At 36.8% G+C, this 15,437-nt stretch overlaps 1 protein-coding gene across 1 annotated transcript in view; it reads left to right on the top strand.

The window, feature by feature from the left end:
- Positions 1-15,437, top strand: part of DNAH7 (dynein axonemal heavy chain 7) — a 256,795-nt gene that overhangs the window by 181,392 nt on the left and 59,966 nt on the right. The window contains exons 47-48 of the mRNA XM_069574477.1: positions 278-441; positions 7,862-8,016. Of these exons, the coding sequence (XP_069430578.1) occupies positions 278-441; positions 7,862-8,016 (319 nt within the window). The remainder of the gene's footprint in view (positions 1-277; positions 442-7,861; positions 8,017-15,437) is intronic.

Here is a 15,437-nt window from a genome sequence, read left to right as displayed (position 1 = left end):
TGTCAAATGAAGCTTTAGAATCATAATTGGCAATTATTTTTTCCATATATGAAGTTCTGAATTCATTAGTAAGTAATCTATCTAAAATTTACCTTAACAGTAGATATAATTTTCATTTGAATACATAGTGGAGCTTCTGAATTACAATTTTACTTCAAAATATGATGAACACAAATCAACTTTAAGGTAGTTTCAACCATGATTTGTTGGCTCAAAGTATACTTGAGGATTTTATGAAACAGCCTCATTTTTATATCTCTCTGTGTATGTCTCAAAGAACCAAATCAAGGAGTGGACAAATTTGTGCAAAAGAAGAGATATCCCTTGCTCTGAAGATTATTCCCTTATGAATATCCTGGGAGAAGCAGTGACAATTCGAGCCTGGAATATTGCTGGATTACCTTCTGACTCATTTTCTATTGATAACGGGATTATCATAATGTAAGGAAATTTTTTTCTCACAAATGTTCTCTGTCAGTCAATAGATTTATTTATCTGTATACCTTTTTTTTAATGCAGCTAGTAAACTTTAATAGTATTGAAAAAATTGCTTAACAAATTAGTTAAATTAAATATGGATGAGCACATCCTTCTCCAATTAATGTTGGAGCAGTTGAGTATTGGCTGCTGCTGCTGCTAAGTCCCTTCAGTCGTGTCCGACTCTGTGCAACCCCATAGACAGCAGCCCACCAGGCTCCCCTGTCCCTGGGATTCTCCAGGCAAGAACACTGGAGTGGGTTGCCATTTCCTTCTCCAATGCATGAAAGTGAAAAGTGAAAGTGAAGTCGTTCAGTCGTGTCCGACTCTTAGCGACCCCATGGACTGCAGCCTACCAGGCTCCTCTGTCCATGGGATTTTGGAGATAGTAGTAATTAAACTAAAAACCTCAGATGACTTTTGCTTAATTTTTAATCAATTTTTAGCAAATAGCGCAAAACCCTGCCATAAGTAAGTGAAGTCCCAAATTTTTATTCTCATAGAACACAGGGTTTTGTTATTGTAGGTTAATGAAACATCCAGGGGTAAGTTTGTGGTGATGATGTCTTGGTCCCTGCTGGGTGTGGGACCACCTTATGTGGTATTTCTGGGTCCTGGACTGATTGGGGCTTTTCAAAAAGTGGTGCTATTCCTAGAATCTCCTGGTTAGTAGATAAAACCCACGGAGATGAGGTTGGGAGGATACTGGAGGCTCATCCAACCTTGCCTTTCCTTGGGGTCTTGCCTTTCAGAAGCCAAGGACTTTACTCTGCCCTACTGTGAGGACAATTATTAATTGTGTTATTTTCAAGGTCACATTATGAAGGGTCTTCTATCACTGGTCCAGTCTTCTTGGAGGTTTTAGCATGTTAGGAATAGCACAAGTAAACCATCAGTAGGAAACATTCAGTTTTGTGTTACGTGTTTTGATTAGTTGTTAGTTTACTACTGAAAAAATACTTGATATGACATTATTAAAGTAAAAATGGTTGAGGCATGTAAATTTTTAAAATAGAATTAGCCACTATGGGTAAAAACCAGTTATTATTAAGTTTTTATGAGTAATATTTATGAAAATTATTCTACAAATTAAAATTATAGTGAACAAATTTCTGAACTGTTCAGCAAATGATGCTGACATATGGATTTTTATAGCATTTATTTACTGGACTATTGTAAAAGGACTAAACTTTCCTTGGAAATACTACTCAGCCACGAAAAAGATGAAATCTTGCCACTTGTAACAACATGGATGGACCTTGAGGGTATTATGCTAAGTGAAATAAGTCAGATGGAAAAAGACAAATACTGTATGTTTTCACTCCTGTGTGAAATATTAAATAAGTAAGTAGATAAATAATAAACAAAACAAGCAAACACATGGATACAGAGAGCAAAGTGGTTACCAGAGAGGAAGGAGTGTGAGGGGAAGGTGAGATAGGTCAAGGGAATCAAAGGTTTGGTAATGAATGGAAACTAATCCTTTGGTGGTGAGCATGCTGCAGAAGTCAAAATGTAATATTGTGCAAGTAACAATGATAATAAAATTTTATTTTAAAAATTTCAGTAGAAAAATAAAGTCTACCTTTTACCTTGTCCAGCTAGACCAATTATCTTCAGCCTAAATAATAGTCCAGTTGTTGTTCTTGTTGTTGCTGCTGCTGTTTTCCTCTCAGAAAAAACCTTTGCTCTTCCCAAACAGTTGGGAAAATAATGGATCATGTCCCATATAGTAGTAGTTATACATTTATTATTTTGATTTGCGATTTATATACCTTTGTTCTACCTAGTAGGACATCTAAACCTATTCCTATAACTGTTATGTATTCAGTGGAGAGTAATATACTTGTTAGTTTCTAGCAAATAAATACCCTTTCTTTTAGGTCCAGTCATATTTCAATAATACTGGAACTGTTGATGAATATTTCCGCTTTTAAGATTCCAAATCTTTCAGTGATTATTTTTCAAGATGAACTCCCACTTAAGGAAGTAGAAGAAGCTTTAATGAACCATAAACCCCTATGTGTTTGCTATATTTGTAAAAGTGTTGTATTATTAGGAAGAAGTAATGGTAGAAACCTTACTAAGAAGGAAATAGTAACATTTTTCATTCTTGGTTTTTTTTGTCAATGATTTTGGTAATCTTTTACTGAGAGGTTTCAGGAAATAGGTTAATGTGATCATTTTGAGGGCCTCCCAGGTGGCTCAATGGTAAAGAATCCATCTACCAGTGTGGGAGATACAGGTTTTTATCCCTGACTGGGAAGATTTCCTATAGTAGGAAATGACAATAGGCTCCAGTATTCTTGCCTGGAAAATTTCTTGGACAGAAGAGCCTGGCAGGCTACAGCCCAAAAAGGGTTACAAAGATTCGGACACAACTGGGGGAGTGAGCACGCATGCTTGATCATTTTGAAGTATCAGATAAGTCTTCCTTGTCAGTGTCTTCTTCCTTCCCCAGAGATACTTACTTGATAATAATATCTAATACAGGGCACTTACCAAAGACCTGATTTTGTGTTAGGTACTTTTCACATACTATCCCAGCTGAGGGAGGAATCGATAATTTAGGAAACTGGAAGAATATATAAAATTTGGACAAGTTAGAACATACTTAACTTTTTGAGCTGCTGACACTTGAAGGTCCTTGGCTAATCAGAATTTCAAGGACTAGTGATAACATTGAATGTAACTGGATAATATCTGAATGTTTCACAGGAAAAGTATTGAGATTATTTAGCAACTTGGTGAGTAGGTCAGACCTATATCTAATATAACTCTGCTTCTAAAAAATGTCTTTAAGTTTTCATTTCTACGGGAGTCGTATAAATTAGGTTTATTTCAGCAGCAATAATTACTGAAAAGAACACCCACCTTTGTTTGTATGTTTTAATCTAATTTTGTGTATGTATGTATATGTGTGTAAAGAGGAAAATAGCAAAATCCTTTGAAATGCACCACTGCTATGTATCTAAATTCCTTCCTTCCATGCAGACTTCATATATCATCATGTTGTTCAGTCACTAAGTCGTGTCTGACTGTTTGTGACCCCATGGACTGCAGCCCGCCAGGCTTCCCTGTCCTTCACTATCTCTCAGAGTTTTCTCAAACTCATGTCCATTGAGTTGATGATGTCATCCAACCATGGTGTGGTTGATATCATGAAATTATATGTAACAGATTATTATTTTTCTGTTTTTCATCTTATTTTTGTTGCCCTCTTCCCCATTTCTTGTTATTTTAGAATATTTGAATGATCCACCGTTTTTAGTATCCCATTTTAATTTTTCAATTTTTAACTATAATACTTTGCATTATTTTTCAGTACAAATTTTCACAATCTATCTAGAGATGTTTTACCAATTCAGTTAAAACATAGAAGCCTTGTAACTGTACAAGTCCCCTCCACCCTCCCCTGATTATGCTGTTGTAGTCATATGTATTACAAGCGTTGAAACTCTGCCCCTCCACCCACACTCAGTGTTTTGCCTCAGTATTCATATACATTTGAAAGAACTTAAGAGGGGGAAATAGCCTGTTCTATTTACCATTTTTGCTCCTCCTTTATTTCTAAAATTCACTGTAGCATCATTTCCCCTAAGGGTGAAGAACTTTAGCATTAGCATCTGTTTAGAGCAGATCTGCTGGCCCATAATTTTGAGAACATCTTCATTTTGCCTTTATTCTTAAAAGATATTTTCAGTGGACATGAAATGCTGGGTTGACAGTTCTTTTCTTTCAACACTTTAAATATGTTCTACTGTGTTCTGGTTCCATGAATTCTGATATAAAATCTGCAGTCTTTTGAATAATTGTCATCTAAATGTAATATAGCATTACTCTCCGATGCTTTAAAAATATTTTTTTTTTCAAATCTTTGGTTCTCAGCAGTTTGATTATAATGAAGCTGGGTGTGGGTGGGGGGTTTTTGGTTTTTTAGTTTCTCCTTTTCAGAATTGAGTTTTGTGAAGCTGTAAATTTATGTGTTTCACTGAATTTAGGAAAGTTTCAACAGTTTTTTCAAATATGTTTTCCACACCAATGTCTTTCTTCTTTCTGGCCCAAATGACACGAATGTTAAATTTTTAAATATTTTCTCACAAGTCTTTGAGACTCTATTTCATTTTTGCTATCCTTTTTATTATTCAAATTGGATAATTTTTATTCATAGGTCATCAAGTTCACTGATTGTCTACTATTGAGTTCTTACAGTGAAATTTTTATTTCAGATATTATCCTTTTCAGTTCTAAAATTTTCATTTGATTCTTGTCATACTTTCTATTTATCTGCTAGAATATCTCTTTCCATTTGTTTTTAAAAGTACTCACCTTTACCAAATGCAGTGTTGTTATAATAACTGCTTTAAAGGGTTTTTTCCTGATAATTCTAGCATCTGTTTCTTTGAGAATTAGTCACATTCTGGTTCTTTGTATATTGAGTAATTTTGGATTGAATCCTCTTATAGCAGCCTGAACAGGTTATGACACCCCTCAGACTCTATGCACAACAGAGGTCCCTTTTTCCAGCTCTTCTATCCCGAGAGAGAGATTTTCACTCAGTGTTTTAGGTGACTTTGTCACCACCGCTCCGCTGTGGTAATGCTGTGATGTGGCAGGGCTGGCCTGCGGGTAGGGGAGAGAGAACAGAGAGATCCTCTCAGTGCTCTCTGGCTCACACGTGATTCTTTTCAGTCTTCTGTTTTGAGTTTCTGCTACCTGTGCTGCTGCACAGTTCCCTGCATTAGGCCTATTCTCAGATCAAAACCGGAAGAGAGAGAAAACACACACAGGCACGCACACATGTGCAAGAAAGTCGCCACTCCCTTATTGGTCATTCCTCAAGCTTTAACTTTTCTTCCATTCACTTCTTATTACTTACTTTTTAGAATCTGCAAATTGTTGATTTTTGTATTTTATCCCACTGCCTTCAGTGCACTCAGTGACAGATATAGGCTCTAATGAACTTCGCCAAGTTTGGTCAACACCAGAAGTCCTTTCTGCTGATTTTGAGATGGTGTTCTTTGGACCAGTATTCTTCATTCAGGTGTAATCTCTTATAAACTGTCCATTTTAAGAATGTGTTAATTTATATGGTCTTTGTCAGATTTTTTTTTTTTTTGCTGTTGCTACTTTAGTGGATTATCATATGCAAACTTTATTTGATTTAGGAAAAGAGGATAAAGAAGAGTCAGCATGGTTCCTCCCTCGGGATATATAATTTAGTGGAGTGATGCAGCTAATAAATTAGACAATTACTATAATAAAATATTATCATTATACAAAAGTACATAAATGTAATATGGATGAATGGCTAAAGAAGTTCCATGAGAAAAGATATCAAGACAGGCTTTATGGACTGACAGCATTTGAGTTTCCCATGAAATGTGAACATGAGAGGGTGGGACGAGGTACATTTTGGACAAAGAAACATCATGAACATGGCATTGTACCTAAAAAAAATGTGCAAGTAACCGAAGGAAGAGTGAGTCATTTTAGTTTCTTTAGGGAAGTATAAATGCTGTCTAATGCTCACATAATCCTCCAACCTTAAATGTATTTCTAAAGTGTATGACAGAATGAAATCTTAGATATGTTTTGTTTCTAATTTCCCTCTCACTTCGTTTAGTTTCTTATGGATAGGATCCCCTTTTTGTTAGTTTGTTGCATCTAAGATATTGCACTATTCTTTTGGTCTCATTTCTTCCTCAATAGAATTAATATTATAACATGAGTTCTGTCCCCTCACCCACTACGAAATCATATGTTGAAGATATAATCCACTATGTTATTATATCTGGAGATAGGGCCTTCAAGGTGATGGTTAAGGTTAAATAAGGTCATAAGTATAGAACCTTTTTCCAGTGAGAATGGTGTCCTCCTAAGAAGAAGGAGAGATACAATGGACATACCTGCAGAGCAAAGGCCACCTGAGGACACAGCAAGAGGTCTGTGTTTTCTGCAAACCAAGGACAGAGACCTCTCCCAGCACCTTGATCTTGAACTTCCAGCCTCCAGAGATGGTAGAAAATAAATTTCTGTTAAGACAGTCTGTGGTAGTTTGTTATGGCTGCCCAAGCTGATTAATACATTATATAATGCTAATATTGGAGAAGTGTGGTTACTTCCATTTGGGACAAATTATCCAATGAAATTCTAAGTTTGTGTTATAATGAGATGGAAATGAATATATTATCCTGATTCACCCCCAGCTTTTTTTTCTTTTGTCCCAGTCACCTTTTATTTCCTCCTCCTGCTCTTCCAATGCTCTGCATGCATTTGCTGTGCTCATTTATGAAAGAGTACTCTTCCCTAAAGAGTATCTTTAGGGAAACTGGCCAAAGTGACAACTTGTGTTTATTGAAACTTCTAAGAAAAAGAAAAAGAATGGTAATCTTAATGCTGTTTACATTTCACAGAAAGTAGAAAGCTATGTGGTTGGATACTATGTCCAGATGGCTGAAACTGGTTAACTCTTTGTGACCCAACAACACCCTGAACTGTAAACTGGGTGCCTTGTGGTGGTTCACTGCTCTTGTTCTTATCCTGAAAAAGGAGATATGAGTGAGAATAAAGCAATAAGTATGAGCTCTCTCATGGGGCAAACCCTGACTTTCATAGAGTATATTTTTGTCCATAAGAAGCTCACACTCTCTGGGCAAGTATGTAATGAACTATTGGCTTGGCAAAAAAAAAAAAAAAAAATCACTTGGGTTTTTTCATAAGATCTTATGAAAAACTCAAATGAATTTTTGATCAACCCAATACAAATGTGACATTAAGTTTACAAGTGCTTGAAGTTACTGGGTCAAAAATTGTGTTAACACTTAAGGGTTGATTGTCATTATGAAGGTTAGATGATACAAAACTTTGCTTCACATCTTTATTTTTTTAGACCATTATATCTTTAATGGTCTAAATTTCAAAGAGATATGATGTCTCCATCTTTTCTCTTTCCCTCTTGTACAAATGATAGCAGACTGAAGATGCAGAAATGAAGTGGCTTGCCCAAGGTCACAAGAGTGATAAACAGCAGGGCCTAGTGAAGAATTGGAGTTTCCTGATTTCTGGTACTCTTGACGGTTATGATTGTGATTTAAGTAGCAAGAACAGCAAACATTTTCAAAAATATCCTTTAACATTTAAGAAATTGTAATTTTCCAAAAAGAGTAAAAGAACTTGTGTTAAGTTTGCCAGATGGCTTTTATAGTTGTCATTCTAGTAGCCTGTTCAATTTAAATGTCTCTGCTTCAAGAACTACAGTTTCTCAAAACAAGTTACAAAATAAAATAACACTATAAAGTATAAACTGTAAGAAAGTGATACATGCATCTTTAAATAGAGATGAATTGTGACTTGACCAGCGTTGTCTTCCCTTCCCTTTCAGGAATGCAAGAAGGTGGCCTCTGATGATAGATCCTCAAGGTCAGGCTAATAAATGGATCAAGAACATGGAAAAAACCAATAGTCTTCACCTTATTAAATTAAGTGACCCTGACTATGTCAGAACTTTGGAAAACTGCATCCAGTTTGGTACCCCTGGTATGTAGTTGAACAATAAGCATGCATTACAGAAATATCTGGAAAGGGCACAGTTAAACCCCAAATGACATAGGGTTTTTTTAAAGGTATTTGAGTCAGGCTCATCTTAAATGATTACTTTGTTAATATCTTTCATTATTTACTGATAATGAATCAAGTGAGAACTTTAGAGGTTATAACTCTAACAGGTTAGGATGCTTTCCTTGTCCCAAGATTCATTTGAGATGTGTCTTCTAATTTAAATTAGCTGATTTCTAGTATAGCTAATTTAGCTGTTGTAATTTTTGTATGTTGTTTGCCCTTCCTTAGTTCTCATGATAGCTCTACTTCTGCAATGAAAACGGCCACTTGATATGCCAAAAATATTTTAACATATTAATCTAAATATTTCTTTATTCTTCTCTCTACTTATACTTATCCTACAAAAGTGGCAGAGATGTAGGTATACATTTTATGTGTCGGACTTGCCATTTATACTGGAGAAATTAAAAACATGCCAAGAATTTTTCAATGAAGTTCTATACACAGGCCACACCTGTGTACATAAACCAAAGTACTTATGATTTGAGTACATTGGGGTTATTAGCCACATTTTGAATCCATACTGTCTATCAAATTTTGACTATGTACCTGACCAAGTAAACTGTCAGCATTAGGAAAGGACAACATGTTTAGCCCCAGGACAAGTTAAGCAAATCCCAGTTGCTAATAGAACCAGTGACACATGGAAAGAATAAAAACAGATATACCAAACAGACTTACTGACAGTTTATTTTTGCATATTAATATATTAATTGCAGTTTTAGGCTTGGTTTGGATAAGAATGAGGTGAAAAAATCTTAGTCTACCTATGAAATGTTGTGTTTATATATATGGACACACGAACACTTACACAAGTAGTATTTCATTCATCTGACTGGTGTTCTTATAGTATAATGATATAGAGTTACCAAAAAAGAGGCAACCTGATCTCTGTATCAGATATTTTGCTTGTTTCATGGGCAGGATCAGACAATATATCTGTTATCAAAGTAGAAATTGAACATACTTCACTAACCCTTGTTAGGACCACTGTGCCCTGGCTCTGGAATCAGAGTACCTGCCTCTTTTACTTAGTACTTGGTTCAGTCACCTTTCTGAGACTCAATTTCCCCATTTATATTTTGTGCAAGGAAGAAATGAGTTACTGTAATTTGGGTACTTATGACAGTGTCTGATAAAATCAACTTTTATTAGTTTTTTGTTTGGGATTTACTGTGTGGTTTATCTATCAGTTTAGTTCATTTCAGTGCTTAGTCATGTCCAACTCTATGCGAGCCCATGAACTGCAGCATGCCAGGCTTCCCTGTTCTTCACCAACTTCTGAAGCTTGCTCAAACTCACATCCATTGAGTCCATGATACCATCCAACCATCTCATCCTCTGTTGTCTCCTTCTCCTCCTGCCTTCAACGTTTCCCAGCATCAGGGTCTTTTCCAGTGAGTCAGTTCTTTGCATCAGGTGGCCAGAGTATTGAAGTGGAGCTTCAGCTTCAGCATCAGTCCTTCCAATGAATATTCAGGACTGATTTCCTTTAGGATGGACTGGTTGGATCTCCTTGCAGTCCAAGGGACTCTCAAGAGTCTTCTCCAGTACCACGGTTCAAAAGCATCAATTCTTTGGTGCTCAGCCTTCTTTACGGTCCATCTCTCACATCCATACATGACTACTGGAAACACCATAATTTTGACTAGATGGACCTTTGTTGGCAAAGTAACATCTCTGCTTTCTAATAGGAAAGCATTTTTTGTCATAGCTTTTCTTCCAAGGATCAAGCGTCTTTTAATCTCGTGGATACAGTCACCAGTTGCACTAATTTTGGAGCACAAGAAAATGAATTTTGTCACAGTTTCCCCATCTATTTATCATGAAGTGATGGGACCAGATGCCATGATCTTAGTTTTTTGAATGTTGTGTTTCAAGCCAACTTTTTCATATATTACCTCTTAATTACATTAGAATCATACATAGTTACATATAATATAGTTTGTATAATGAGAAAGGCCATACAGACAATCTGTGCAGTGTTTTTTAAACTATGGGTCACAACTGTAGCAGAGAGAACCAACTTAGTGGGTCATGACCAGCATTTGTAAATGAAATGCAGTGGAGTAAAACATATTAAGCTATATAGCACAGAGTAAAGTAAGCATTATTTCATGAAACTGTAAAAGTTTTATATGCACATGTGTATAGTAGATCAAGATTTAAAATGTATTTCTTACTTGGAGTTGTGACCACAAAAGTCTGAAATCTAATAGTAATTCTAATCAGTCAGTTCAGTTGCTTAGTCGTGTCCGACTCTTTGCGACCCCATGAATTGCAACACGCCAGGCCTCCCTGTCCATCACCATCTCCCAGAGTTCACTCAAACTCACATACGTCGAGTCAGTGATGACATCCAGCCATCTCATCCTCTGTCGTCCCCTTCTCCTCCTGCCCCTAATCCCTCCCAGCATCAGGGTCTTTTCCAATGAGTCAACTCGTCACATGAGGTGGCCAAAGTACTGGAGTTTCAGCTTTAGCATCATTCCTTCCAAAGAACACCCAGGGCTGATCTCCTTCACAATGGACTGGTTGGATCTCCTTGCAGTCCAAGGGACTCTTAAGAGTCTTCTCCAACACCACAGTTCAAAAGCATCAATTCTTTAGTGCTCAGCTTTCTTCCCAGTCCAACTCTCACATCCATACATGACCGCTGGAAAAACCATAGCCTTGACTAGACAGATCTTTGTTGGCAAAGTAATGTCTCTGCTTTTGAATGTGCTATCTAGATTGGTCATAAATTTTCTTCCAAGGAGTAAGCGTCTTTTAATTTTATGGCTGCAGTCACCATCTGCAGTGATTTTGGAGCCCAGAAAAATAAAGTCAGCCACTGTTTCCACTGTTTCCCCATCTATTTGCCATGAAGTGATGGGACCAGATGCCATGATCTTCGTTTTTTGAATGTTGAGCTTTAAGCCAACTTTTTCACTCTCCACTTTCACTTTCATCAAGAGGCTTTTTAGTTCCTCTTCACTTTCTGCCATAAGGGTGGTGTCATCTGCGTGTCTGAGGTTATTGATATTTCTCCTGGCAATCTTGATTCCAGCTTGTGTTTCTTCCAGTCCAGCGTTTCTCATGATGTACTCTGCATATAAGTTAAATAAGCAGGGTGACAGTATACAGCCTTGACGTACTCCTTTTCCTATTTGGAACCAGTCTGTTGTTCCATGTCCAGTTGTAACTGTTGCTTCCTGACCTGCATATAGGTTTCTCAAGAGGCAGTTTCAGGTGGTCTGGTATTCCCATCTCTTTCAGGATTTTCCCCAGTTTATTGTGATCCACACAGTCAAAGGCTTTGGCATAGTCAATAAAGCAGAAGTAGATGTTTTTCTGGAACTCTCTTGCTTTTTCCATGATCCAGCAGATGTTGGCACTTTGATCTCTGGTTCCTCTGCCTTTTCTAAAACCAGCTTGAACATCTGGAATTTCACAGTTCACGTACTGCTGAAGCCTGGCTTGGAGAATTTAGAGCATTACTTTACTAACATGTGAGATGAGTGCAATTGTGCGGTAGTTTGAGCATTGCTTGGCATTGCCTTTCTTTGGGATTGGAATGAAAACTGACCTTTTCCAGTCCTATGGCCACTGCTGAGTTTTCCAAATTTGCTGGCATATTGAGGGCAGCACTTTCACAGCATCATCTTTCAGGATTTGAAATAGCTCAACTGGAATGCCATCACCTCCACTAGCTTTGTTTGTAGTGATGCTTTCTAAGGCCCACTTGACTTCACATTCCAGGATGTCTGGCTCTAGGTGAGTGATCATACCATCGTGATTATCTTGGTTGTGAAGATCTTTTTTGTACAGTTCTTCTGTGTATTCTTGCCACCTCGTAATTCTAATAACCACTACATTTTATTAACAAGGTAAGTAAGGTGACAGAGGATGTTAGTTATATAGTTTAACTAAGACTGTGTCTTCAGGTAAGGGAAGTGTTAAAACTAGTCCCCAGATCTTCTGCCTTTGTCCAGTGCTTTCTGTGTCACTCACAGTTGCTTTAACCTACTTTTTGGAATGGAATACTTTAAAAATGGATAATGATTATTCACAATGCCTTCCACCATTAATCATCAGGGAGAAATGAAAAGTTTTAAATCTATTATAGAAAGAGAAACAGATGGCAGATTTTATAACTGGTTTTTTATTTAGCCTTCAGGGAAAAGAATCAGTTACTATTACAATTTTAAAACATTAGCAACTAAGGATTCTTCCATTTAAGAAGTTCTCTTTAAGTTTTGACCTATTCCAGGAAAGTGACTGCGGATCCCTGCCAGGTGGCCTGGGTAGAGAAGGCAGAGGTTTTGCCTTCACCCACCTGCCTCTGCAGACCTCCCTTTTTTGTTGTTTATATTGAGCTTTGAGATAGAATCCTCTTTGAAAAAAGTATCCTGCTGCTTACAGAAAAAGTTTGAAAGCCAATGTTCTAGAAAATAAAGGTACATCTGTATTAGCTACACCAGTGGTCAAGGTGTGTGTAGAATGTTATTCATGTTAATATTCTGATGTTAACCAGTTCACACTTCAATAAAGCTGGAAAATTAAAGAATACCTTTTTAATTTTTTAAAAAAGAAATCAGTTTTAGAGGAGCTTTTAATGGCTTTGCATTAACTCTGTGAAAAAAAAAATTGCATTTAGGGCAAAACTCATCATTATTTGAGCCTTCCTTGGGCAAAGCTACTTCTGGTTCAGTGTTTCTTTCATTTCCTCATTTTTTTGTTCATTCATTCATCTTACAAATATTTATTTTGCAGCTGGCATGTACCATTGAAAACACAGCATGAAAATATAGACTTGGCCTCTGCTGTCTTTGAGCGTATTTGTATAAAGAGAGATACAGAGATTATGCATGGGATGAGGGTTAGATGGGAATACATGGCAGCTGGCAGTACATGGAACAAATGACATAGTTTCACATCCCTTAGCTTTCGTCTGTACTCTTCCATCATTTTGGTGAATTCCTTCAAATTTAATATGCAGTTCAAACACCTCTTTCTATGACATCTCTCTCAAGCTGTTCAATCAAGTGCCAAGATTAAAACATTTGCAGATTTCTACAATGGACCTTAGTGTTTTGTATGTAACTGTTTCTCAACACCAGCTCTTTGAGGGTAGTCAGTAAGTGCCCAGTAATTGATTAATCAACTTTGAATGCAATATGCTGCACAGCTGAACACAGTATGCAAATTTTTTCCTACTAATTTGAAGTCTCACATAGGATAATGTAGATAGTAGTGTAGTGTTAGTAGCTCAGTCATGTCCATCTCTTTGCAACCCCATGGACTATAGCTCGCCAGGCTCTTCTGTCCATGGGATTCTCCAGGCAAGAGTACTAGAGTGGGTTGCCATTTCCTCCTTCAGGGGCTCTATCCTGACCCAGGATTGGATCCAGGTCTCCCACATTGCAGGCAGATTCTTTACCATCTGAGCCAGCAGGGAATACTATATTGTAGATAATTCATTAAAACACACACACACACACACACATACACACACACAAAAACGATGCCAATTACAGTGGCTCAGTGGTAAAGAATCCGCCTGCAGTTCTGTAGACTTGAGTTTGACCCGAGTCGGGACGATCCCCAGGAGAAGGAAACGGCTGTCCATTCCAGTATTCTTGCCTGGAGAATCCCCATGGACAGAGGAGCCTGACGGGCTACAGTCCATGGGGTCACAATCAAGTGACTTAGCATACAGCACATATGAAACAAAAACCTAGGATGACATTAACAATGCAGAGTAAAGAAATAACAAAATTTCACACACATACAAAACAACAAAAGACTTGAGTAAGGCATTGTTTTTTCACTGATCAAATCATTCTTGTACCAAAATGTGCTTCAGCTGAACTAAAGAGTTAAATATGAAAGACAAAAAGAGAAGACCTAAATGCTAAAACATGAGGGAATAATAATTGCCTTTGGAAAAGAAGTTTCTAAGAAAATATACAATGGAAAAAAATTTTTAAGGTAAAAAAATAATACATTTGACTCTACAAATTTATAATTTAAGCCAAGAAACATTATATATAAAAAAACTTAGAGAATATCAATCACCATTTATGGAATTTACTTGTATCCCAATTTAGCAGTCCAACACTAATCGAAGTATTTTAAAACAATGGGTAAACATATCCGCTGACTTGATATTTGATGAAAAAATTTTTAAATATATTAATTTTTAAATAAGAGTCTTTAACTTTCAGAGATACCTACTCAAATATTTGCAGATGAAGTTTTATGATGACTGGAATTTGTTTGTAAATAATCCAGGGTGAGATAAGGAATAGATGAAACAAGACTGGGTGAAATTGGCAAGAATATACCATCCTTTTTACCTCTGAAAAAAGTTTGAAAATTTCTACAGGAAAAAGTTGAATTTTAAAAAGAAATATAAACAGATTTAAAACCAAGCAGAGAACTGGGGGTGATGTTTGCTACAAACAATATTAAAAAATACAAATAAAGTTTTAAAAGCTAGCACATTGTGACACTTGGTGCCCGCTGTTCCCTAGTAATCATTCTTGCCTCCTTACTATTAGCATCTCCTGTGCTTACCTGGGCACATTCCATTCAAAGTAAAGGAATAAATTTCCTAACTTCTGTGAATGTAAGTAGAAGTGCCATTTGTGAATCCCAGAAAATACCCTTAAGCGATACTTTTTTCTTTTCTGTTTCTTTTTTTTCTTCTGATGGCTGCAATGTGCATTTTCTTTGAAAGACTAATTTGGCCCACAAGATAAAGCCATATGCCAAAAATGGTGAAGCAGCAAGATAGCAGGAACTTGGATCTCTGACAGTTTAAACACACTGTCCTTTCAGTCCTGGACAGATTACCTCAGGCTCCTCTTTACATGAGAGATAAATTCCTTCTTGCTTGTGTCACTATTACTTGGGGTTTTTTAATCACTTGCAGCTAAACCTAATGATGAAAACATGCCCCACGACAGAAAAATAGGCAAATATCTTAGCATACAGTTTCTAGAAAAAAAGTATAGTTAGGCAAAGAGCACCTAAAGCATCAAGCCCAAAATACACATTTTGATAGCATTTTTTACCTATCAAATTATAGAAGTCATGAACGTAGCTCTTAATGCTTGTAGTATCACATAGTGGTTAAGAGCGCTGTGCAAGGAGACGGATTGCTTGGTTCAAGTTCCTCCTTTTGTCGTTCACTAGATGAAAACTATTAGAGTCACTTGCTTCAGTTTCCTCATCTATAAAACTAGGTTGATAATATGTGATGCTTTTCAAAGTTGTGAGGATGATGAGAAAAGGCCAACATGATGCCTAGTGTTTGTGAGTATCAGTTCAGTTCAGTTCAGTCGCTCAGTCAT

The sequence above is a fragment of the Ovis canadensis genome, chromosome 2 (genome assembly GCF_042477335.2).
Source record: "Ovis canadensis isolate MfBH-ARS-UI-01 breed Bighorn chromosome 2, ARS-UI_OviCan_v2, whole genome shotgun sequence".
NCBI classification, from domain to species: domain Eukaryota; kingdom Metazoa; phylum Chordata; class Mammalia; order Artiodactyla; family Bovidae; genus Ovis; species Ovis canadensis.
Note: the sequence above shows the minus strand (reverse complement) of the source record. Positions and strands in the feature narration are given on the sequence as shown.